The 27,868-nt window shown below is 34.4% G+C and overlaps 1 protein-coding gene across 1 annotated transcript in view; it reads left to right on the forward strand.

The window, feature by feature from the left end:
- LOC149784908 (uncharacterized) overlaps positions 1 to 27,868 on the forward strand; it is a 67,651-nt gene that overhangs the window by 13,504 nt on the left and 26,279 nt on the right. Inside the window, exons 5-10 of the mRNA XM_089931264.1 lie at positions 4,243 to 4,392; positions 5,091 to 5,222; positions 15,666 to 15,791; positions 16,263 to 16,335; positions 19,777 to 19,978; positions 25,009 to 27,226. Of these exons, the coding sequence (XP_089787390.1) occupies positions 4,243 to 4,392; positions 5,091 to 5,222; positions 15,666 to 15,791; positions 16,263 to 16,335; positions 19,777 to 19,978; positions 25,009 to 27,226 (2,901 nt within the window). The remainder of the gene's footprint in view (positions 1 to 4,242; positions 4,393 to 5,090; positions 5,223 to 15,665; positions 15,792 to 16,262; positions 16,336 to 19,776; positions 19,979 to 25,008; positions 27,227 to 27,868) is intronic.

Genomic DNA, 27,868 nt, shown 5'->3' on the forward strand with positions numbered 1-27,868 from the left:
AAAACTAATATAGAAAATCACAGGTCAGAAATGCAAAGCAGTTCTAATAGCCCTCCTCAGATGTAACAAAACCTTGGTGAAGAATCTGCTAAATCTAGCAACCGACATCCCCAAGTTCAATGCCCAACCTGCTCAAACAGCCTTAGTCACATGTGGTTCATCCCCTGCCAGATAGGCTTCTCCTCCAAATTTGACTCTTTGCCAGGAGAACCTTGCATCAAACGGAAAATTAACATTCTATTTTGAAGATAATCTCATGAGCTAGAAGGTTCTTCACTTAGAAGGAAAGCAGTAGTTTTGTGGGACTGGTGCAGTATCAACGGCATCTGCACACCAAGTGCCTCAGTACTTAAAACTGACAAACTTCATTCTGTTCATTTCTATAGGAGAAAAGGTTAGCACCTGTTATGATCACTTGGTATCACTCCATATCTCTGAAACAATCAGGCATCATGAATGACGAGTAGTTAGAGCACAACAAGAATCTGTCAGACCTGCTATCAAATTGTAGACCAAAAATCTCTTGCTCTGTTTCATAAATAGAATGGCTGAATGCAGATCGGTTTGAGCTTTTAGCCAGGACCTTGCTGAAGCTGCAATCATGCCAAATGTGTTTTTTTATTATAGACTAAGCTGAGGCATGCAGGATGAGCGAGTTGCATGCCCTTTCAGTGGACCCGACATATAACAAGCTCAGATTGGATGGTTCTGTATTCCTAATGACATGGGGTGAAATGATACACCTTTGCCACGTATTGATACGATTCATGATATGCAGCCTGCTATACAATACATATCGATACACATATGAACTTGATGTTCTTTCCATCTTTGTAAAATAGGTGGTGCCCTTTCATGTATGTTGACACATTTGGTTGTATTTCCAGTATGCAGACTACAGATAGACATATAGTTATCATATATTTAAATGCAATTCTCATTGATGAGAAGATAACAACAATACTTTCAAAGAGACTGCCTGTTGGTTGCAGTGAGTTTTATCCAACGTGTTAGGCCATTTAATGGTGGCTCCATTTAACTCCCTTTGTTTGAACAACAAAACATATTATTACCAATTTCTTGTCTTACTTACACTTGGAAGACATTAGGATGCTATTTTCAAAACAGAAGAAATAATGCAGTTTACTTGTGCAAAGAAAATAAATCTCATCTAAGATGAATCCTTGCATGGGAATAATGTTGAATACCAACAAAATCTATCACATTTTATTTCCTGCATACGCAAAAGACTGGTGCAGCCACAGGTACTTGTATTTGCTGTTGAAGAAGGAAAACTATTGACTACACCCAGTCCTTATCTACAATTTTCTTTTAACTTACACAAGGTGAAAAAGTTGAGCAGTTTGAAATCTGCCCCATTGTTCATTCTATGCTGATTTCATTTATTCCATCAGCATCATTCAGTGGTTAAATATCCCTGCATAAAAAGAGAAATTCCAAATTTGTTTCCCATGGACAATTTAAGGAGATATGATGACAGGATTTTATCTTAAGGGAGATTTCCTCCTTTATCAAACAAAGATGAAGGGGTGGAAGAAATGGTCATAGGTCAATATTTATATAAACTTCAGTATCCATCTCTCTCTCTTTCTGCTCCACATGGTTATAGCGCTGCTGAAATCAACATCTTTGGCAGATGTCACCTCTAGTTGTAAAAGCATTAATCTGTTGATTCTGTTCATTCTCTGCTCCTTTTCTTTGTATCAATATTGTTTTATGCTTCTTTCTATATATACATAGCTAGCTTTGTCAGTTTGAATATGTTGGGAAACTGATTTTTGGAATCTTATGTACAGTTTTCCAGAGATCATTATCTTTTGGATACAGCTGCTCCAAAATAGGATTTTTCACTTCCATAAACTTCCTTTGTTAAATCAGTAGTTTACTGATTACAATGCCAAATTTCTTAGCTGTTCCATAATGCTGTAAAAGGGTATTTAGTCCATCAATGCTTGTGCAGACAGAGGTATTAAAATAAATATCTTTACTTCTTAATTGCTTTTTTTGACCCTTATTTTATTCAGTTTATCTTAACCCTGATATGGATACATGTTTATGGTTTTGTAGCATATGATCTGCAGGGAGAATGTGATTAATTAAAAGAAATTAAAAATTGCATAATGATTTTAAATTGTCTGTATTTTAATTAGGTTCAGTATTCTGCCCTTTGTACATTTAGTTTCGAAATACTGCTGAAAGGTTCATGCCATCTATTTTTTGTCTATCCAGCATGTACATCTGACTCGTATTTAACACCATTTTGGGCTCAAAATCACACACTGGTGTCTCCATTAACACTTTCCCACTTCCAGTAATCTGATATACATCATAACTTATTGTCATCATTACTATCATCAGCAAGTATTTGCAGAATGAAATCGTTATTAACCATGCCGGCAGTCAGACATTTTGGGATTTTCTAGGTAGCCCAGATTTTAAACATGCATTTGTAAAACTTACTTCATGAATGCTTCAAACTGCACCATAATTTTTATTCCTGGCCATGTTTTTCTAATCAAATTTGGTTTCACAACTGTTACCATTCATCAAGAACCCATTGATTTCTGATTGGTGGTTATTGTTTAACCTGGAGTGGAACAAGCAATAACCACAAAATGAGAATTCAGTGTAACATATTTCAACATGCAACACACCAGTAGCATAGCTTTTAAATTAACCAAAGGAGTCAAGATACAATTCAAAATAGAAACTTTGCGTGAAAGTGGTTATTAAATAATGTGTGAAGTGCTTCATTAAACATGTGGAACACATTTGGAATGTATAGTATATGTTGAACATACTTCTGGGTTAAGATAAGTAACATGAAATGGGGCAGATTATGAAACATGTCACTTTGTGTTAACTTGTTGATGGCAAGTGAGTATTCTCAAATAATCGTTTTTGTTTTTACCAATAAACATGAGTACCTGTGACTGCACTTGCTGTTTCAGATGGATTATAATTTTACAGAATAACAAGGCAACTAATAATGATTATTAATGAATGCTGAAGACTAAAATAACATTATACAGTAAGGATCATTTTGTATCGATTCACCGTCTCGTATCGATATGTGTATCATTTCAGCAAAAGTGTTGATGCATCAGTATATCGACGAATCATTTCACACCTGCTAATGATACAGCTGGACCTTGTAGCTACGAATAGGTTGCTGGCAGTGGGCAAGCAAAGAGTGGTCATCCATTCACACTTGTCAGTCAGTAAGCTGAGGGAAGCAGCTATGCAAGGCCTGGTCTGTGCTCTCAAGCACTACTTGAAGCACAAGGGGAAGAGTCAAATCCATACCAATGATCCCATTCCACCATCAGATATGACTGTGTTCCTAAAAATAGAAAAACATTAAACAATTTCTCAGGCAGAAGCTGCTCAGCAGAATTTGACCAAATCTTACAATCCATTTTGGATAAAGACTTTCTGATTTATACAAATAATGCTGAATCAGCATCAGGCTGCTTTGGCCACCGTTACAAAAAATGGAAAAATTCTTTAAATTACTGCTTCTCGGAAGCAGTTCAACAGAATTTAAACAAATTTACAGAAAGCATCATAGATTGAAGGGCTCATAAATTTATTCTGTCAGTCTGAAATCAAATATGGCTTCTATTACCAAAAAAATAGAAAACCTTCAATAACATCTATTAAAAATTGAGTTTTACCATAATTTATATAAAGTATACTAGCTTGAACAATATATGCCATTACAAAAACAAAGACATTTACTCAACATTACCTGCTTTAAAAAAATCTGAACAGAATTTGACTAACTCCAATGAAACAAAACAGAATTTGACCAAACCTGACAAAAGCATCATGGAATACTGGCCTTGAAATCTTTCATTATTTGACAAACTATGTTGATATGGCATAAAATATGGATGAAGGTTTAAAAATTAAACCTTGAAACAGTTAACATTCAATCAACAGCATGGAAGGAATTATAAAGAAAGCATCCAAGTGACCCAGACTTCATAGTAAACTGCTTTTCCATTTGGCTGTTAGACAAATGTTGGGGTGGTAAGCTATCAAAGGCCCACTTGGGTCTCTTGCTGTTTATCCATACAAGGGCATTACCATATACAGATTATTGACAGATAAGGTTTTCGAGGCAGTTTTGATTCCTTAGTTATCTATTTTTCATTGATTCATGCATGATGGATTGATATTACTGTTAGACTAAAACTTTTTCTTGCCTTTTTTCAGCCAACAATCAAAGTAGGGTTAGACAGTGTGGTGGACTGGAGATAATGGTCAAACAGCTGCAAAATATTGTCTCCCAGTTAAGCCTTTCAGAATCAACTCCCATGGCTATTTCCTTTATCAATACTCTGGACTCGTGTATTACAGAAAATGGTAAACACACACACAGACACACACACATCACTTATTACATATATTGGGCCAAAGGGGAGGCTTTTTTGTTACATATATACATTGGAGACAAAATTCACTCTTTGACTATTGTTCTTTGTCAAAGTCAAGGATGTCAACATGCTATGATGTACCCTCACAGATGATGTTATTTCATGCATATGTACATATATGTGTGATGTATGACTGAAAATATCTTTATTTTCAAAGATTGCAGCCTGCAAAGATACCTTCTTATTTTATGTCCATCATTCTTTCAGATAATGACTATTGAAGAAAGATTAAGGAAAAAACACTTTTGGATATATCTACTCTTTGCAAACAATTTAACTTTCAAAGTTGGCTTCAAGAGACTTGAGCCTGAACCGTTAATTCTTGCCTTATGTTATATTAGATGTTTTGAAATGTTTGTGAGCGAATTTTTCAATGATTTATTGTAGTTACAGTTAATAACATTCAGATTTTATTATTTGTATCCTTGTTGTTCATATACAGAAATATTTTCTAGTAATAAATACTGTAAAATTGGTATCTAAAGAGTATTGATAAAAGTCATAAATTGAAATCTCAAAATTAAAACTAAGGAATAGAAATTGAAAATATATGAAGTTAAAAGTTTTGTGTTTTTTTATATTTACTCACATGTATGTTCATGGACTTGTTTTCTCTTGTTGTCTTAGAGGAAAATGCAAAGAAACTGGGAGAGCTTGGTGGCTTAAAGCTGATGGTGGACATACTGAAACACAGACATCTCGACTCTCAGGCCAAGCTGAAAATTTTGGTCACTTTAGGACATTCGTTAGATGTTTGTGGTCAGTTGTCTCTTGTAGATACTTGTTTTAAGTCATGTCTTATCTGGTGTGTATTTGAACATCACTGCAATGCATAGCGTTATGGGTTCAGTTTTCAAGTGATTCATGCTTAAATCTAACCCCTTTTACATCGCATAAAAACTTTGTTTCGTGTATGAACTGTTTCACAGGTTAATGTTTTATCAATGCTTTGTCAGTAAATTAATTATTTTAATTTAAATTGATTAGTTTTTGTGGATATCACTTTATGTGTGTTATGTCTTTGAATACTTACTATTTACCTGTATGATATCAGGTAATGAGCATATAAATTCTTTGGGCAATCAGTAGTACTTACATGTGTTTAGCTTGCCAGGCCATAATTGTGCCTATTGTATGACCCTGTGTCTGTTATGCATTGTTTGTGCATTCATTCATCAACATATGCTTGGTACCAATCTGTAGTCCTTGATTCTGATTTGATTTCAGTCAAACTTGGAATATGGGTGTGTATCATCCAAATCCTTGATGAGTTTGATATTTAGTGAGATCACTGCATATTACTGAGGTGAGCATGCATCAGATTAGTTAACCTTGTTACTACACCGATCGGTTAAAGTTATCACCACAATGGAAGCCTTATTTATGAACTAATTTTGATTAAACTGAGAATATCATTAAGATCTCAGACAAGTTTGATAATAAGTGAGATCAGTGTATTCTAATGAGGTATTCATGCATCTGATTAGCTGAGCTTGTTACCACTCTGGAGGTGGTATTTCTGATCTGATTGTCATGAGACTTACGATATATGCCTTTATTATTCAGATTTTGTATGTGTTTGATAATGAGCAAGATCCAAGCATTCAAATTTGGTGATCTTGCATCTGATTGGCTGAGCTTGTTACACTTCTAAAGGTTATATTTCTGATCCAATTTTGATCATGCTTGGAGTACATTTTTGTATCTTTAAGATCTCAGACAAGCTTGATTTTGAGAGAAATGAGCTCATTCTAATTAGGTAATCTTTAACTCTTTAACTACAATTGACAGGTATATCTGCTGCATGCATGTGCCTTGCCTCCTCAGTGACTGATAAATTCACTTGTAAGCAAGCACTACTATCTGCCAATGCATGTATATCTGTTCTGCTGCTGTGTGCTTTAGATGTCAGTGATGGATAGATCCACTCTGTATATTTGTTATTAATTATCCAATTGATCAACAATGGGCAGTAAAAGAACATCAGTCACAAATGATTTAACTAGTTTTTACAGATATTTCTTCCAAATTGCCAATAAATGGCTATTTTTGTAGTTTCTTTAAAATATTAATGCACAAATTATCAAATTTGCAAGAATATTCAAATTTGATGATGTTGTTGAAGTTCACTGATTAACTCTTTAACCCCTGGAGATTGTATTCATTTTTTGCCTGAAATGGGGGTAGAAAACACATTTTAGGGTTTAGTCATGAATGCATGCAAATACATCTGCTTCCAAGAGATTTTTATTTAGCTGGATGCCTGTGTGTAAAAAGACATTTTTGATCAGCTGGATTCCTGTGTGTAAAAAGACATTTTTGATTGGCTAGTTTGCTTACACATGTGAAAAAGCTTATAACTTGTGGAGCTTTAGGAAAATCTTCTGAATCCTCTGTCGTAAATATGTTATGTAATTCATTATATCAGTGCTGATTTTAAATGGCCCGCTAGAGCTCAAGCAGGTTTATAGTCATTGCTTTTCAGTTTTCTGCTGCGGCCTTCGGCTTCAAGAAAAACATTTTTCAGTGGCCCATGGTGTCAGAAAGTTTGGACAGCACTGCATTATATGCTGTGCTTGCATTTTTCTGGAATGCATTTCAAGCATTATCTCACTTTTGCCATAAAATCTAACCATCAAATGAAAAACACATCTGTATTTGTACTTTTCATCTAGGTTTACATGGGACAAGTGTTCACACCCAAGTTAGTATTAAAGAAGGCTCAAACATATTTATATTTATTAGTTTCAAACCACCTTCAAAATATTCTTTACACAACAATTTTCTTTTAAGTTTATCTTTTCCACCACCCCATACAAACTCTTGGAAAGTGCATCTGACTTTTGAAGATTAGCTTTAGGTAGGTTTTGGTAAACTTAGAATATGGCCAAACTTTTCACAACTACAATTTGTCCAAGTTGGGAAAGTGATCTCTTCAACTGCTGCACCAGTAAAGATTTAACTTCTCTAGTTTTGCTTTCATAATTTGGCTAGATGATATTATCAAACTATATGGAGAGTTTAATTCCTAATTATATAAAATAAGATGCATTTCAATCTAAACAATATTTTTGACAGTATCTTTATACTACCTCCAGCTGCACTTCCTATCCATACATAATTAGTTTTTTCAGTATGTATATACTGAGACCTGAAAATTGAGAATATTGGTAGATAAGATCTAGAGCTGACTTAAGGGACTTCTCTTAACCATTTTGGGTGCCAAAATTGTCATTTGCATGATGTGAAATAAGGTATTCTGTGTCTTTTATTTTAGTTCCTTTAATTGCATTTTCCAAATTGATTGGGCTAATATCTTCGCTCAGAAAATAAAAATGTTTGGAGAAAGAGGATCACCTGAAATTCCATGCTAAAATGTAGAAAACTTAAACATCTTTGTGAATAAAAGGCTGTACAACATGATTGAATGTTTTCTCAAAATCAGTTTTAAAAAAAGACATTGCAAATTGAATTTTTTGGAATAAAACATAAGGCGATTAAAAGTACAGGTATTTTCCTCTATGTATCTGCCTTTGATAAAACTTGTTTGGTTACTAGTTATAATTGATGGGATTATAGGTTTAAATCTGTTTGAAACTTTATATGAAGAAATGGGTCTCCAGATTTCAAAAATTGTTTTGACTTATTGTTGATGATAGTTCACTCACCATTATTATAGACAAAATTAATTGCTCTTACAAAATATTAACAAGTATCTCTCCAAAAGATTTTTTAGACAACTCAGCTGTAAATCCATTTGATTGTAATTTCTATAAAACATGGTAAATAGTCATGTCACGTTTGCTCAGCCCAATTTGTAAGTTGTATATAAACTAAGGTTCAGTACAAGCCATGTTTGATGTCTGAACATTGCCACAGGCTAGAATTAATCTATTATGCAAAGTTACCGTGACCAGAGAGAAGATCTGGCATCTTGAATCGGCACAGGCATTAGATAGAGCGATTTCCCAGCTAGGTGTTACAGCTTTGTCCCAAGATCAGAGAAACCACAAGTGACCAGGCCCGTTCTAAATCTGTCTCCATGTGGACAGACAGCGAGGAGGACATTGCCCGCTATGTTTGATTGGAACAAATCAAAGAGACATCTAATCGGAATTGAGAAGGAGGGTGTGGTAACAGTTTCAATCCAAGTTATAACTTCTAACTAGCAAGCAAAAATTTAGCTCTCCTGGGAAGATTGCTGAGCAAATAGGATTACTCTGAGAAAGCCACTTGTAATTTGGCAGGAAAACTTAAGATAATAAAGAAAGACAAAGCTTCGTAAAGGTCAGTAAGTTATTTGCTTGATTTTTGCAGAATATTACAGCATTGTAATTGTAATTATGTGTAGTATGTATACTTAATTACTATGATTGTTTAGTACGTAGAATTACCTTTATAGTGTTTAGTTTATGTGCATATTTGAGAAATGAGTTTGAGTATTACCGTATTTACCGCATATGTTGGGACACTGTATTTGTTGGGACACCATAAATTAATTTTAAAAGTAATATTTTTGTGTACTGTATGTTCTGAGACACATCGTTTTTTTTTCAAGTCGTAAGTTGTGGGACACCTTTTAATCATTCTAAAATTACATGTCGGAAATTGCAATCCAACTAAAATTTTATTTTTTAAATATAAAACTGTACTTGAGATAAAACTCTTTAATCCACTGCAGCAGCATCTCATCAACACAACCTTTCTCCTGCACACATACAGTCTATTATTTTGGTACGTGAATACTTTTTTAACTTTCTCATACCGTGAAAAATTGTTGGAGGCAACACACCACCTGAAGTGGAAACTGCAAGAAAAAAGGAAGATTTTTTTCAAATCTGCACTAGTCTTGCTAATTGTCACACTTTTGATGCCCATCTTATCGTCAGTCCATCCAGGAATGCGATCAAAGTACACTAGAGTTTCATCCATGTTAATGATCATATTGTCGGTGAAATGATCTGTTTCTCTTCCGGCCATCACGAATTCATCACGTGATTTTATTTTCTCCACATCTTCTGGATGATGCTGGGTCATCAATGTTCGTGCACGAAGCACTGTATTGTGCAGCTTTAAAAACTGTTCCATTGTTTTACTTTATTGTCAAAATTTTTGTGAATCCTGTTGAAAAGGAACCAAAGTTAGCTTCCATATCTCGGCCATCTTTGTATATTCAAAGCTAAAAAAATAAATCGGTACACTTAATAGAATCCAGTAGTCGGCATCTGAGGTCAGCTTGCTTTGCAATAAAATAACCTTTGTATTGATATCCTTTAAAAAAGTTCGGCTTCCGAGTCCAAAGTTGGCTTCCAACGTCTGCTTGCTTTGTAATAAAAATAACCTTTGTCTTTGATGTCCTGTCGGCAAGTTCAAAGAAGTTTACTGCTGGCTGCCAGTTGTGTTTATTTACCACCAGGGCTTATATGTGCTTGGCATCTTTAGTAATAATACAAAGGTGCACTGATGTCTGCGGGTAAATATTAATGATACTTATGTAACCTGCGCTGGCGAAAAGATTGTCACTTGCACTCATGTGAATGTGTTTTCAAATAATGATTTTTATTTGCGAGATACTGGCATATAATATAGTCCTCTTCTGGCTTTAACGAATTCATCACATTATTTTATTTTCTCCAAATATTCTGGGTGACGCTGGGTCATCGACATCTGTGCACAAAGCACTATATTGTGTCACTTTAAAATTTGTTCCATTGTTTCAATTTAGTTTCAAAATTCCTGTGAATACAGTTGAAAAGGAACCCAAGTATGCTTCCATATCTTGTCCATCTTTGTATATTAAAAAAAAAAAAAAAAAATCGGCTCACTTCACATAATCCAAAGTCAACTTCCGATGTTGGCTTGCTTTGCAATAAAATAACCTTTGTATTGATATCCTTTACAAAATAAAGTAACCGGGGTCGGCTTCTGAGATCGCCTGCTTTGTAATAAAAAAATAACCTTTTGTCTTTGATGTCCTGTCGGTAGGTTCAAAGAAGGAGTTAACTGCTTGCTGCCAGTCATGTTTATTCACCACCAGGGCTTATATGTGCTTGTTATAGTAAGGATAATTATGTAACCCTAGCTGGTGAAAAGACTGTCACTTGCACTCAAGTGAATGTGTTTTCAAATGATGATTTTTTTTTGGCGAGATATTGTCATACAGTAGACCTGGATATAATTCAATCTTGATTATTTTGCACCCAACACCGTGTCATGCGTGAATGGCGTCTTCAAGATATCAGTTGACTATTTCCCTCTTGTATGCTATTTTGTTGGCTCCATTTTTCAGTCTGATAACATGTTCAAACCTTTGAGCACAACCACTCACAACTGTTTCTCAGTGTTCATGTCAATGAACAACATGGTGTGTGGTATATGACATAATTGATACATGCTACTGCATGGAAGCCTACGCTACTTATACAGATTTCGTGGAAATATTTTATTCTTTAATGCTCATGTTGAAAAAAGGAATAAATGATAACAACACAAGGTTAGTTTCTTTCTTTTTATTATCAATTAAGCGTTTTATTTATCTATTTTATTGCGACGTGCAGTGGGGGGGGCACAAATGCAATACAAATTTATTTCGTTTCTTAAGTCTTGGGACATATGACCAAAGTGAAAAAATGTTTCACAATAAGTTCTGGGACAGGAAAAAAAAATTTATTTTATCGTGTCCTAAATATGCGGTAAATACGGTATGTAGAGAATTATGTAGATTGTTAGCTTGTGGTCAGAATTAATTTTGTAATTTGCTATTAGGCTACTTCATAGTAAACTAGTGCATTTATTCATGTGATATATTAGATTTTACACATGCTTGAATTTGGAATATGGTTGAAGTGTGTAAGATTGCTGTATATACTCGCATATAAGCCCGTTCGCGAATAAGCCAACCTTCCAAACTGAATAGGCATAAACACTAAAAAGTGCATGACCCGTGTATAAGCTGACCCACAACTCCGTGACATCATGCCGTAAGTTCTAAAGGCATTTATTTAAGCACCCTTATCTTGACAAAAATTATTAAAAAGTTTGTTTGAAAAGTAATTTATTTAATTTTCTGTTTCCTTATTGTTCATGCCTAATTTAGATATGTGTATAACTTGATCGAATGATGACAAGAATTGAGCATTCATGAGTTGCTGTAACACTACCTCTCCCTTTTGCCTCAGTTATTGTTTGTTTATTTATTATTGCACTGGACATTTTATATCAGTGTACTAGTAATTATGTTTTTATTTTGCCTTGAAATTGTAAATACCTAACTTATTAAAATGTGATCCCAGTATGACAATACCGCTAACAACAATACGGTTTGATTCAGTGCTCACAATTAGGCAACAGAACATATTTACATATCGTGCCACCGCATGTACATTGTATGTTTAAACAATTACTGAATGAAGTACATTCTTTTGAGTCATATCATGGGCACCACTGCACTAAACTTTAATGATAACTCCAAAATACAATAATGAAGTTTCAGAATTAATGCTTTGAAAATTATGCTAATGCCATAAATGCAGTGTTGTAGTTTGCTTTGATGTAAGTGACCTTACCCATACTTGTTAACTGTCACGCCAGGAGGGGAGGAAAAGAAACCTCCTGAATTTTAGGGTCATTCCACGCCCACCTCCCAATTTCATAATATCTCCCAATTTTTGCAGAGAACTCCAGATTATTACATGATGTCTTTGATTTTCATTTATCCTTTAAAAAAAGTCCTACATACATAGATATATCGTATGCAATCCATGGAAGCCATGTTCTATTGTATCACCTGTGAATATTGTTGTGACGAAATTATTACTAGAAAGAATTCGCTTCTTCAATAAATAGATTGTTAAATTTAAACATTACTCATGTAAATTTACGATTTTTTTTGTCTACAAAAATATAAAAATCAGAAAATAAACCAGAACCAAAAATAAACCACAACAATAAAAATGTTGACAATTAATTTCAGTCCCAAGAATGATTACTATGAATGCTCTAATTCCATATGCTATAGTGCCATTCCCACCAAAGAAATGGACATGAGTGAATACCTGGCATTTTTATGCTGTATATATGAACTTTAATTACCATCGTTAAATTAAAAGAAGGAATGAAAATACATAACACACAGCATATGTGCCTTAAAAAACTAATTCAGACTTCATATGTTTATAGTAAACAATACTAAAATGCCTTACGAGTTGACAATAAGGAAATAAGGTCGGATATACAACGAGGGGAAAATAGTTGCCACATGTACGGTACCATGAGGCTGCCTATTTAGGTTCTTTTAGTTCACCAGAATTGGAAATCCTTTATTTGCCAATCTATTGCTGGTGCTTGCATATCAAACATCAGTGTAGAACGTGGTTTCTTTGAATTATCACGGAGGGTCAGTCGTTTTCACAAAATAGTTGCATCGATAAGCAGGATTAACTTCTAATTAGTCCTGCTGGCTTTCTTGCTTGTTTATTTAAGACTAGTCATAAGATACTTTGCAGTTTGGCCACAGCTGACCTGAATATGAAAATAGAGCATGTCCTGGGGGAAGATAACGGGCATCACAGGGAAAAACATTGTGTCGTTTGCGAATTTTACGCATATTGGACCCGTAAGATTGGTCAATATTTAGTGAAAAAAGGTTTTAAAATAGCCACAAAAAACCTCCTAATTTTAGGTCCCAATCTCCCTATTTTTTTTATTCAATCTTCCTACTTGGATTTTAAAAAAAGTACAGGTATGCCTTACTACCCGTTGTACAAAACTACGGTAATCGTGCTAAATTCCCTCTTAACACAAGCCACTTTCAGGGTTTTAATGCTTAAGTGGCCTGTATTGCTGTCAGAAAACAAAAGACAAGTCAGGCCAACTATCAACAAAGGAGACACTGAAACATTCAAGCTTTCCTTTGTGTGGAAAGTTATGATGTTGTTCAGCCAAAACACAGAACTAAAAGTAGATTCATGATGATCTTAGTTGATTATAATGAGAATTTTAGCCTTTATTATTACCACTCTTCATGAACATGTAAGTTATGCTGGTTATGATGCCTTTTACAATTAAATGTGCATACATTTTCATAAATATTACCTAAGTTTGAAAATCGCTTATATCATTGAAAATGAGTAACTTGTGAGCATGTTATTCAACTTAAATGAAACAGTTATTATGGACTAGCTGAAATGTTATCTGGAAGAGAGCAATTTGGTCAGTACAACGAATCAAGCAAAATCTGCATCAGATACGTTTGGGAATAAATAAGGATTTAAATGATGCTATGCACGCTTTGCACTGTGTAAGTACTTTACATTATAGTTCAGCCTGGTTGCCCAGGTAAACTCAACCAGCCTGTGAATTATGAAGTCTATATTTAACTTTATTTAAGTTTGTGTTCCGGAAATCAGAAAATATGCACATACAAAGTAATAACAAAATCAGTCATAGTCCTTTATAACAGTTTAATTAGTGTTGGGAAACCAAAAATGATTTTTTTTTTTACATGCATGTTTTAGGACATGGAAAAAGTTATTTTTTCCTGTCACAAGATTTACAGCCATTACAGTAGTCAATAAAAAGACTTAAAACTGTCAAGTTTAGATATTGGTCTGGGGATAAGCTGACCAACCCCCCAACCCCTTCTTCCAGGGCTTTATTTTTTTCCTAAATTATTTGGCTTATACGCAAGTATATATGGTAGTTAATATGGATGTATGGATATATCAGAGCAAGGGTATTTGAATATTTGTGTACTTTGTATGAGTTTTAATGTAAAGAAATGCATCTGATTGTTGTGATATTGTATATTATAATGGGATTAGGAATATGTACTGATGTAACGCAATTTATTGATGTATGTATGAGAAGTAATTGATACCATGCTTTTATTACGATGTTGTTTTACTATACAATGAGGTATGAGTATTTCGATGTGAATGAATGTGTGATTGAAGAAATTTAATAGCCAACAGGCTGGGTGTAGTGTGAGAATAGAGGGCTAAGGAAAATTTGTACCATTCTTGTGGTTTCACATGAAGCTTTTTGGGGGACAGAACTTCTGGTACAGTGAGTCCCGAGTCTCTAAGAAGGAAGACAGAAGTAAGACTAGCGAAGCAGTTACATTCGACAAGTCTAGTCAGTATAGAGTCGAGGAGGAGGAGGAAAAGGAGTCAAGGAGGAGAAAGTAGAGAAGGAGGAGGAGTATCGAGAAGTCATTGGAGAGAAGGAATTTGGAGAAAGTTGTCGGGAGAAAAGGAGAAGGAATTGGAGGGATAGGAGAGAAGAATACACAGATGAGTAGAATACAAGGACAGGTGGAAAGCTATCTCACACTACTAATCAAATGATGCAATAGGCTCTCACATGATTGAGCAGAAGGAGAATACTTGGGAAATTTTAATCATTTGATTATTGAATTGTCATTAAATTGTTATTAGTTGAGTTTCACTATTTTGTATGTTCAGTAACTTAACCGTTGGCATTACTGACTGGGGGATTGGAGCTTTACATATATCTTTCACTAATTTTCCTTCCAACCAAAATCAAGCCTGGATGGGACTTCTATAATAATTTGAATAAATATTGGAAGCACCCCACCCCACACCTACCACAGTGATGGCATAACAAACCCCAGCATGTCACAAGGCATATATCATTAGGATTCAAGTATGAACAAGAAACTGTGCATATCGTGCCATTATTTTTGGAACAAATTTTTATCAAGAAATAGTGAAATAGTTAATTAAAATTAACATGATATAAAGTTTGGGAGATAGTTTTCCTCAATTTTGTTATAATACTACATAAACCTGCTTAGTGAAATGGTCAACTGTTACGTAAGCCAGGTGAGCAATGTCAGCTGTTTTTTTTTTAATTCAGATTTTCAGTGAGACTTTAAGAGGCAGTGCTATCTCCAGTTTCGTGTACTAATCTGTATTCTTTATTAACAGACCAATGAAATAAATTTCACTCAACCAGTCCATGCAACATGTGTTAACAATCTTCATGAATTAATTCTAAAGGGGTCATAATTGACCATTTATTGAAATCTTTTCATTTTGAAGCTTAGACAACACACTGCATTTGGAACATTCTGTTTATGAAATGGTAGTTGTATATTTATTTAATTAGACTTTTTTGTACTTGAGTTGGTGTATTTTTTTAAACATCTCAAATCTGACACACAGCTGGCTTATTATTTAGAGAGCAATCAAAAGTACATAATTGAAGATGGTGGATTGGCCTGTTTGATTCAGCTACTCACAGATTATGAAGATGAAGAAATGTCCAAGGCAGTCAAATACATTCTACATTTCTGTGTTTCCAAAGGTAACAACAGATGGATAATGATGAATAATGTTCGAAATCTTTACCCATTTAACACTTTCTTTTTCTTCTAATTCTACAAGGTACCTAAAGAAAACAAAGGAGGGTTGGGGGTGGGGTGGAATCCATCTAACTTCGTAAATGTCTTTTAGAAGAGGAAGAAGTGAATGTGAGTAAATGTATATGCATGACTGTATCATTTATTTTATATTAATCACAACAATTTCACAGCGAATGGGATTTTGAATGAAAGTTTAAAAGTTTAAATATTTAAGGAGTTCATTTGAGAAATCTTAAGATTGTGAAGAATATTAGCATACATTTACAAGTATTTCAGTTTACAAATTTGGGATTTTGGACTGCAAGAATTGCATGAGATGTGTCTGTGTTTGTATGTCTAGTTGGGTTCAAATCAGAGATCTTTACCTCATTTATTCTCATTACCATATCGTACACTTTTTATTTTGCAAAAAGATGACAAGATTGTAGAAGATCCAGAAAGCAAAGATTTCAATGCCTTAATGGAAAATTTTGAGAGAATGAAAAGGTTTGAAATTTACATTTTTCAAGATTTAATTATGTAAATTTGTATATAATAAACTCATGCATGCACACAATGTGGTAAATTGGAAACTGAATAAATTACAAAAATAAGGGGGTGTATATATAGAGGATATTTTCTTTTCCTATGCTATTACTAGATATATTTCATAGTGTTGTACCAAAAACGTATTTTAATGAGTGGCAAAGTCACACATTAAAAATATTGTTTTTGGTACCACAAGATGAATTATGTCCAGTATTAATCTATGAAAAGAAAATATTCTTTTTATTATATACCAGACTTGCTCCAGAATCTAAGTTTCAAAGTTGGGAAGATTAAACTCACTCTTAGCAGACAATGCTACCCCACCCCCCATTTCATAATTCACCTCACTTTCACAGTCTGATTATACAAGTACAGTGGAACCCCGCTATAACGCGCCCCGCCATAACGCGAATTCGGATATAACGCGGTCGTAGCATGGCTCCCAAAATTTCGTATATTCATTCACACATGGAGAAAAAAATTTGGAGAAAAGTAAAAAAAAACAAAACAAGAAATTAACTTCATTTTGGGCATGAGATTAGTTGTGACTTTTAAAATAATATGATCGTGGCATGGTTCCTGAAATTTGAAATTCATTTACGTGTATTTTTATCGGACCGTGAAAATATTTGTTTAACGTACGAGAAATAGTGTGTAAAACGTTTATTATAATTTGGTGGAAGAATTCGCGTATGACTTTTAATAATAAACGATCGGAACTTAACAATTTATCCAGGTTCTTTAAGTGATTTTGGAGAAGTGATCGTGTATGGATTCTAAAATAATACGATATATATAACGTACGAGAAATAGTGTGTACAACGCTTGGCTTCTGAAATTTATCAATTTGAACAGGTTGTGGTGAAGCTCCGTATTCTACTCTAGAAGAGAAAACTGGTTTCATTTAGCAGAAGAAGCACTCAAAAAATACGAGCACAGTCACCATGATATCCTTAACTGGTATTCAGTAGATGACATCTGCCCTATATACGAACACATATCAGATGACGAAATTGTTACAAATGTCAGCAGGAAGTATGAAGCTGCACAATCAGAACCTGAAACCAGTGACGATAATGATAACGATGACGATGGCACCCCAACTCCCCCACCAAAAGTGTCTGAAGCAGTAGTACATTTAGAAGCAAGTTTAAGGTGGCTGGAAACACAAGATGTTGACAGCGTCAAAGTCCTTCAATTAAGAAACATTCTTGACTTTGCTAGAACCCAACAGTTCGCGGCAAAGAAGCAAACGTCATTGGATATATTTTTCAAGAAATGATGAAATTTAAATTTGGAACCACACTGACTTTGCACTTTGCGCAGTTTTCACATGTTTCTTTTGATGTTCACAAAATCTGAAATAAAAGTTATTTGCACGCTGAAATCATGCGTTGATTGTTAATTATTCTTGCAGTTGTCGCATATGATAAAATTTTAGCGGTATGAAATTTGTACAGACACCGTATGTAGACCCGGGAATAGCTGCATGCAATGACCGTACAATATCAGACGGCAAGTAAATGGTTTCAATATTTTGTTCATCCTATATTTTACACGACGAATTCAGACTATTACAAAATTATTGAATATTTTAAATCTGTACAATTTTCAATGAAATTACATCCATTATGGATGAACTGCATGCCACGACGGCACGTTAGCATACGGTGTTGATACACTTTTCATGATATAGCGATAGTCTGGTATTATCGGTCAATCTGTATTATCGTTCAAACAAATAAAAATTAGTAAATGTTTTTAATGCACAGTAATAACCTATAAATATATTAGCCATCGATTATTTTGAATATATCTTAATTAATGCATTCCAGTTAATATTCATCTGATGATAAGCCGACTTTTGATCATTGTACATGTATACACGTATATGTTCTCGGAAAAAAGTTAAATATTGTAAAACCCCGCATTAACGCGACCCCGCTTTTAACGCGATCCGATTTTATGGACCCCGATCATCGCGTTATAGCGGGGTTCCACTGTATACTTAAGAAAACAGTAGGATTTTGTTGACCTAAACTGTCGCAGTAAATTACATTTTTGTCATTTTTATACTAGTTGACCCCATCTGAAAACTGCAAGTCTAATTAAACAATGCATCACAGCAGGTTTGTCACTGTTGTCAAGGAAGTAATGGGAAATAGGTCAGAGAGATGTGAACAGCTTCTGGTCAGATTTCTTTATCAAAGATTAATTTCCATGCCTGAAAATGTAAGGGATTTTCTATTTACTTACTCTAGCTCACAAAGTACACATTTTTTTTGTTGCAGGTTCAAAGTTTGTGAGATCACACAATCAAATGTCACATAGCATAATGGGAAATCTTATATTTTCACACATGAAAACGTAAGAATATTTTTTTCACATGTGAAAATATAACAATGTATTTTTCACATGTGAAAATATAGGAATAAAAAAAAAAGGAAAATTATTTTGCCAGTAAGTCTCTATATTGTACATTTAAGTATATAATAAAATTTAGTACTAGTGCAATTTATTCCTATGATTATGGAGGAGCAATTCCTGTTAAAATGAAAGAAAAAATATTAACTTGACCTTTGTGATAGATTACTTTACATTTGAATAATCTCTATAAATAGTTGTAATAAACCAGTAGTTGAATAAGGAGTGGTTTGATTAGAAAGACTTTACAGTGACATACATGCCAATCATTATGTATTTTTTTCACCAAATTAGACTATGTTTTTCCATTGGGGTGCTGCATATTCTTTTAGGTCAGGTGAAAATGTGTATCAAGAGTGATTTGATAAACAAATAATTAATTCCTGTTCTATATTAGTCTGGGTGAATCCGTGAACAAAGTTTGCTTTTGTATTGTTGACATTAGATATAATTATCTATTTAAAATATTGAAATTACTAAAGTGCTCATGACATTGTGTTGATAGCCATTGGATAAACAAAGATTTCTGTAAGTAAGGTGTTACTAAAGCTATTAAGAATTTTATTTATTTATTTGTTTGGCATTACCAGGGGCAGATTCAAGAAAAGATCTTTCATTTTATACACTTCTCTTGTCAAGATTTTTGGTGATCTTGTTGTTATTTTTGGTGATTAAAAACATTGAACACCAAAATTATTTGCAAGGGTCAATTTATAAAAAAGAAATAATGAAAATATTTTTAAAGTGGTCAAAGTTTTACAAGTTTTACTTTTTCTTGTCATCAGTCAACACTTTTCAGCATGGGCATTGACAGATATCAGCTTAATATTGAAATATTGAGGTTTCCTGTTTTGCCTGATTAATCAGAATGCCTTTCTCAGATCAGACATTGAATTCCTTGAAACACTTTTTGGAATTAATAGCTATCTTATAAAGGTCACTAATTTACTAGAATCCTCAAAATTCTATCTTCAGACAAAATGATACTATGCTGCTTGAGAAGATTAATTATTTGGATAACAAACTTGAAGCTATTGAAAAAGAAGCCAGTAAGAAAAGCCAGGATGTTTTTGAAGTCTTGACGGACCATGCTAGTCACAGAGATCAAGCCCATCATGAAAAATACAGAGGTCAAATGACACCAAGAGAAGAGTCACTTCTGAGTGCTTTGTTTAAGGTTACCAATAAAATATTTGTACATTTCATGTAAGAAAAACATAACTCATGAATGTTAGCCTTTTATGCCCCAGCCATACCTTTAGAGGAAGTGCAGTTGCATGAATTTCTGCTAAATTTGCTGAATCACACCCTTTAAAAATGAAACAGCATGGTTTAGTCATGCAGTCTGTTCATTGCAAGGGTAGCAAAATCTATAACATTAGCAAAGCTTGATCTGAATATGTAAGCACTTCCCTTCTTGATCGGCCACCATAATCAGGCTTTTGTGATTGATCTGTGAGACACTTTAGACACTTTCATTGATCATCTAGGTATTAAAAGTATTTAAGCATCTGTACTTGACAAGCTTATACAATGGAGGACATGCTGTTAGCAAAGCTTATACAATGGAGGACATGCTATTAGCAGTATTTGGTAGTAATATTGCTTCTGTTATATGTGGTGCTAATGCATACATCATAGTGCCATTGTCATAACAGACGGTCTCTTTATCCACACCATTGATGAATATAAACAATTGTAGTTTCATTGAAAGTTATTTTATACATGTTTGTTGCAACATACTTAAAGAGGTAAATCTAAAAAACCACCAACATCTCTTTAAGAAAGTGAAAATTCCCCCATTACAAAAAAGCCAGAGGCAGGCAATTTCCCCTCTGCATTAAAATTATAAAAATCGTTGATGGATGGAGCATATAGTGATGCCTACATCTGTCCATCCCTTTCTATATAATGCTGATTCATGTTCTGTCCATTACTGTTTTCATTTATGTTCATGGTTTTTGAAAAACTGATTGACTGAAACCAAATTTGAACTGAGGCTTTAAATTAAAAAGAATTAAATTAAAAAGGACTGGGTCTAGGTCATTTCTCATCATTTTCCGCAAAAGTTCATACAGTTCTGACCATCTTTGCCATAAATCTTTGCATTGCAGTTTGCACTAAATAATTTTTTAAGAATATCATGGATTAAACCAAATTTTGTATGAGGATTTGAATTGAAATGGCCTTAGTCAGGTTTCATTTTCATCTCTGCACACAATTTTACAGAGTTATAGCCCTGTTTGAAATAAAAATGTTCACTTTCATTCAACTTTTCAGTGATATCAGGGTTTAAAATGAAATTTGTATGTAGGTTTTACATTAAGAAGAACTATAGCAGGTGTGATTTTAATGGTTTTTCAGCAAAACTTTTAAGAGTTATGACCCCTAGTTGGTTTAGAACTTTTCTCTTCAGTGCATCATATTGGCAAGGGCATCTGTCTAGTGGAGCATTTCATTTTTGTTTCCAGGTACCTTACTCTGACTTAGATCCAAAATTAGCTATTTGTCTGGTTTTTCAGATATTACTGTATTATTTTGTTGGGTGGTCCTTCAAGTTTGAGACCTTAATAAATTGATAATAAATATTCAAATCCCAGTTGACATTTTTGTAGTGGTCTTTTGTTGCCAGTTGATGATAAATGCAGTCATGGGAAGAAAATGTTAACTAAAATGCATATTCAGCAGGTTGGTAGGTAAGATTTAATGCCAGGAAAGTTAAAGTTGTGCAAAATAAGCATTAATTTCAATGCATTTGCTTTCAAACTACAGTGAAACCTGTTATGAGTGACCTCTGCTATAAGCAACCACCTGTCATTTACGACTACAATCGTAATGCATGGATCACTTTTATTATAAAAATGCTCTGTTGTGAGCGACCACCTGCAGAACGCAACCAGCACCCATTTTATTTTGGTAAAAAATACATTTCGACACTGCTATGAAAGACTGCATCGCAAAAACAGATCATCACCACTGACCTTGACTTAATCCTTTGTATACATGACAGCTTAGGATACATGTAGTATGAAAACAAAGTGCACATTAAATAACACTGCAGTTGAACAACCATATCACGAGATAAACACCACTAACCAGTATTTAATCCTTTGTAACAATGGCCACATAATAGTAAAGATCATTCTGATAATTTAATTATTTAAAAAAATGGCTGGTTACCAGTTTTGTGAAATTTACTAGTCAAGCAAAAGGTGTCATTTGTAAAATAATGTAAACCAGACTAAAGTATATGTCACTAACCACCATTGAAGTGCCAGAGTCAAGTGAATACAAAAGATTAACCTTTCATCAAAGGGAGTAATCATGGACATACAGTCAGTTTAGAGGTTTGTATTTTTTTTTTATCTTTTGTGAAAACCCATACAGCACAAGTAATGGCCTAGTGAGAAATCTTTTGAAAGGGCTTCTGAGTGTAGGGTTGAGTACATCGTTTGTCATTCGAGTTAATCCGTAATGCCTGGGGGTGAATGAGCTCTTTGTCTTCAGTGCTAGTAAATGAGAATCATTTCTGGATTCGATTGTTATTGTCAAAGGATGGTGTGTTTTTTAATACTTATTTCTTTTGTTACAGTGTGCACCAAGCCACCATCTGTATAACCGGGTGCAGATGGTCACAACCTTTGTTTATTGAGCTATAACACTGGTGAATTAAACTTCATCTCAAAATAAATGTATTGTTTCTTGATGAGTTAATTATATCTTTTGGTTTCATTCATTGGTACATAAATTTACATTTATTCCACATTTACCAAAAGCCTGATCAAAACCGAAATACATCTAGTCATTATTACGTTAACATTTTAAAAACAGTAATTGAACCTCCCATGAAAATGAGAAAAATTCTAACATCGGAGGAAATAATTAACAGAATTTAAAGAAGTGAAAAAGGGGAGACTGCTTGCAAAATAGCAGCCAGCTTAAACGTTGGCAAAATGCAAGTTCAAAGTGTTATCAAAGGCAAGGAGTCCTTTAGAAATGAATGGCAGAAAGGTGCACAAGCACAGAGGAAATATGTTAAGGCATGACGGACAGTATATGGGGTTCTAAACGAGTGAGTATGGAAGTCGTTTTGTGTTGCCAGGAGTTAAAACATACGAGTAAGTGGAAAGCTGATTCAAGAAAAGGCAATTATTGTCTCAGCAGAACTGAATTATGATGACTTTGTTGCATCTAATGATTGACTGGAGAGCTTCAATAATAGATACAATATCACAGCTAGTGTGCTCAGTGGAGAATCAGCTGATGTGAATTTACAGACAGTTAATGACTGGAAAAAAAGACTTCCATCCATCACTGAAGGGTATAACCTATGTAATATTTTTAATGCTGATGAAACAGGACTCTTTTACAGAGGACAACCTGACATGTCTCTAGTGCAGAAAGATGTTTGCAAAGGAGAGAAAAAGCAAAGGAGAGGTTGACACTATTGTCAACATGTAGTGCAACTGGAGAAAAACGGGACCCCTTAGTTATAGGCAAATCACACAGGCTAAGATGTTTTAGGTCATTTAATTTAAGAGCTTTGGGTACTGCTTATGAATCCAACATTTTGTAACTGGCTTGCAACTGTCAACAATAAAAGGAAAAGGAAAAATTGGAACATTTTAGTTATCATAGACAACTGCACTGCACACACAGATGTTCAGTTTAGCAATGTAAAACTGGTCTTTCTGCCCCAAAATACAACATCTAAACTACAGCCCTGTGATGCGTGATGCAGGGATAAATCAGGCTGTAAAAATGAATTATCAGAAAAAACTACTGCGACACATTCTTTCTAAAATGGATGAGTGCTGTACAGCAACTGAAATATCTGTCATTGTTCTGGATGCCATTTTTTGGATAAAGTTAGTGTGGGATGCTCTGTCTGCATACACCATCGAAAAGTATTTTGCCAGCTGTTGCTTTTCTGTCAGTATTTAAGCCATAAAGCCAGAGAGCGAGGAGAGTGAACAAGACATGCATTTATCAATGGAACCTCTTCTCAGTGGCATGACTTTGGAAGAATATGCCAATATGGATCACTGTCTAGAAACTTCTAATGTCAGGGCCAGACTGGAAGAAGGATATTCTTCAGAGAGGTAAATAGGCACTTCTCCAACTGCAGACAGTGATAGTTGCAATGAGTCATCTGTTGGTGAACTTCTGTCTCAGGTTATTTCATATTCTACAGTCATAGAACATTTAATGAAGATTAAAGAATGTGCTTTACAACATGGCAATCCCAAACTTTTGCTTCTTTGCTTAGAAATGGAAATACGTGTTCAGACCAATCAGCTGAATAAAAAAAATTCAACAAAGAAGTATAATGGATTTCATAAAGAAAAATGATTTAGTTCATACAATAAGATAAATACTTCATAGCTAGCTATGCAGTTTTTATTACATTTAGAAACAACTCTAAAATTTATGGACTTGTAAAGTTACCTTACAGAAAGGACAAATATTACCTTAATTTATTTCACCATTGATATACTAATCTGATTCACATTTTATTATGTATATAAAGTTATTTTTAGAGGAATGCATGCAATATTTAACAAGATTTATGAATCAAAGATATGATACATGTACAATGAGTGTGGGTATTTTGTTCTTCAACAGTCCTAACTATTGACCTTGGAAACCAGTCCTTTTTAATAATAATAATAATAATAATAATGACCTTATTTAAAGAGGGTAACACAATTAGCTAAGAACTAATCTACCTTGAGGCCCTCATACAAAGGAATTTATTTATTTTTCACACACCTTTTATCAGAGACCATGTTCAGTTGGCAGAAGGGGCGGTCTTTCATAACAGGTTTTACTGTATTTTCAAGATACGAAATATCATTATAATATGACCTTTTTTGTTAGAATTACATAATATTTTTTTCATGCTGCTCCTGCTTTCCCAGAATGTGAATCTATTCAAATTCTATCTATGCATTTTATCAAACTTATTATTATATCTGTATCTGTATCCATCACTTGAATTCATGAAGAGAACAAAATAACTATGAAGAATCATCTTTATAAATGACCTCTTTTTTATGTACTTATTTGAATTTTTGTTGATTCCTTATATTTTGTACTCTTTGTAAATTGCCTAAAGCAGCTCCTGCTTAGAACTTCCATGCTATAGATTTTGAAAAAAACTTGTATGAACAGGTTAGACCTTGTGTCTTTTTATGTCTTTTTCAGGAGAAATTAGAGAGACAAAAGCTTGAGGTAGCACATGATAGCATGAAGCAGAACATGTTTAGGCCACAGCTTCACCCAGGTGGAGACACTGCAATGAAATCAGAGATACAAAAGCTTGAGATGGCACATGATAGCATGATGAAGAACCTATTTGAGACACAGGTAGGCCAAGGTAGAGACACTCCTATGAAATGCACAGAACACATCCATACCAAGTACTTGTGTGAGCATGCAGTGCCTAGTCTCACTCAGAACTTCAGTGATCATTGTTTGTCATATAGGCTTCCTAGGTCAGACAAAGAGTTAGGAACCCTGAATTCTAGGGATAGAAATACAGAAACATCTATACATTATCATTTCAATGACTCCAAATCGTACAATGGTGCTGATTATTTGAACTTAACTCCCTCCAAATCATGTGATACAAGGAAGAACCTTGACATAAGTGATGGTGCCAGTGCTGATTGTAGACTTGGAGTTGGTTACAAACAGGCAGTGCTTCAGGAAACTAGCTGTAGAAACCTTGATTCCAAGCAGAATATATCTGGTGATTTTACTGAAATATCTGTTGTTCCTGGAAACAAACCTCACTGTCCTCATCAGATAACAGAAAACATGTATCCAACAACAAATCAGCTGGAGGACCAAATGTTTTACAGAGATAAGGACAGTTTAAATGCGAGAGAAAACAACCCTACAAAACAGTCAAATTTTTCTACTGGAGAAATTGCTGTGCAGAATGACCAATCCAACACTCTTCCAAAAATCAAAGAAGGAAGCAAAGTTCTGTCTGGAAAAGATGACCTGTTCAGTAATACATGTCAGTTGAGTCCTGGGGATGCTCAGTACTTTTCTACATTAATAAGTAAACAGCTGATAGGAAGCTGCCAAGCACATGATGACATGTCAGCGGTCAATTTAGGAACATCTATATGTGAAAAGAAAGATAAAATAGACTCAGATGCTGAAGCAGACTTGAAGCAGGACCTCGGTAAAACAAGCATGTCTTTCTTACCCCAAGTTGTCCACGATGTTCTTGGAAATGTCATGGATATGATCTCCTCAATACAGAAATGCAAAGACGTATTGAAGGGTATGTCAGCCCATAATAGTGATACAATAGCAATAAAAGAGCAAGAAATAAACAAGAATGAAGAGAGTAAGAATCTAATGACCAATGGTGACCATTTAAAGGGTAAAAAAATAGTCAATTCTGTCGAAAGTGACAACATAAGCTTAACACTATCAGGCACTTGCATGAAGGAATCTGGAGTGATGGAAGATGTTAACAGTGGTGCTGCCCCAGCAACATCAATGATAAAAAACATTATAGGCATAAGGGACGGTATGGAGACAAGTTCAAATATGTGTCAGAAAAGAAAATTTGATGATAATCATAAACTGATTGATGATGACGAATGTTGGCCAATTACCTCTCCAGTCAGGAGCAACACTTCACAGAACCACATCAACAAATGCCTCGCAAAAGATACTAATTCAGAGATCAAAAAACATATTTCTGAACCCAAAATGCTAGTCCTGTGTAATGAAAAAGGTGATTCTATTGTTTTGGAATCAAAAGTCAGTACAGAAGATTCTAGCAAGAATCATTTTAATGCAACAACAGTTGCTATTAAGAAGTTTTCACATGAGGAAGGTGATAAAGATATTTGCCAAGAATCAAAACAAACATGTTCCCAGTTTCCAGTTGTATTTGCCAAGCCAACAGCTGCACCACCAAAAAGCAGGACCCGAAGAACCCCAAGTCTAGGCTACAGTAGTATTTCCAAATGCATTAAAGGGTCACATCCTAGCCCAGTGTGTTCTTTAGGAAAATGGAGTATGATTACATCAAAGTCTGACTTCAGTGAATCTGAATCTGATCTGCAATCTGAATTTGATCTGAATCTATTTAAAAATGTTCGAAAGTCATCTTCAGTATCAGTGAACAGAAACACATTTGTTGAATCTCAGCAAAGGGTAGCTGTTCATTCCAAGAAGCCAAATGTCTGGAATATGACCCTGTCTACCCCAATACAGCAGAGCACATTTCCCATTAGAACAGCGTTCAGTGACTGTTTCAGAAGTAAACCAGCATACCTGATGGATCAGTCTCCATGTAGTGTGAAGTCAGTGGGAAGGAGGCATGACACACTTAATTGGAGCACATGTAGTTCCCCTGTTTCAGATATCAGTTACAAGTTTACTGACTTTTCAGGTATGTGCCAGACTCTTTCATTTTGACAACACCTCTGTCCCCGCAATTTTTTGTATATTTTTATGTTTTACCAAAACATTTGGTGATGATCCTTTTAATATTGTGAATAACGCTATTTTTATACTATATATACTCACTTATAAGTCGTCAAACTTCAAACAACAGAGCTCCTGATCCGCCATAGCATAATGCACACCTGCCAGCCCTTATGATTTTGCCATAAGCCTTACAGAAATTTCCCTTAAAATACAGACTTGTGGAATAAAAGCACAAATGACAGAATTACAGTTGTTTATGGTAAAAAACAGATTCTGGCTTGTCCATGTTTAATTTGGATCTGGGTTTCATATATATTAGATTTAGTGGAATTGGTTAGGGAGCCAGAATGACTTTATCGGAGTATTTCAGACATTTTAAACTGCACATATTTTATGATGCAAAATGTCTGCTTGATCAGGCAATGTTTTTATAAAATAGCATTCAACAAGCGAGAAGTCAAGACAAAAGGGACAGTAAACATTTAAAAAAGTTTTAATAGTACTAAAAAATGAAATGGAATATTTTGATTCGGGAGGGGGGAGCAGGAAGGGCAGCAGTTACATTCAGTGGACGTAATTTGTTGATTGGAGTATGTCACATGGT

Source organism: Sinohyriopsis cumingii, chromosome 13 (assembly GCF_028554795.1).
Source record: "Sinohyriopsis cumingii isolate HCF-2022 chromosome 13, ASM2855479v2, whole genome shotgun sequence".
In the NCBI taxonomy this organism is placed as follows: domain Eukaryota; kingdom Metazoa; phylum Mollusca; class Bivalvia; order Unionida; family Unionidae; genus Sinohyriopsis; species Sinohyriopsis cumingii.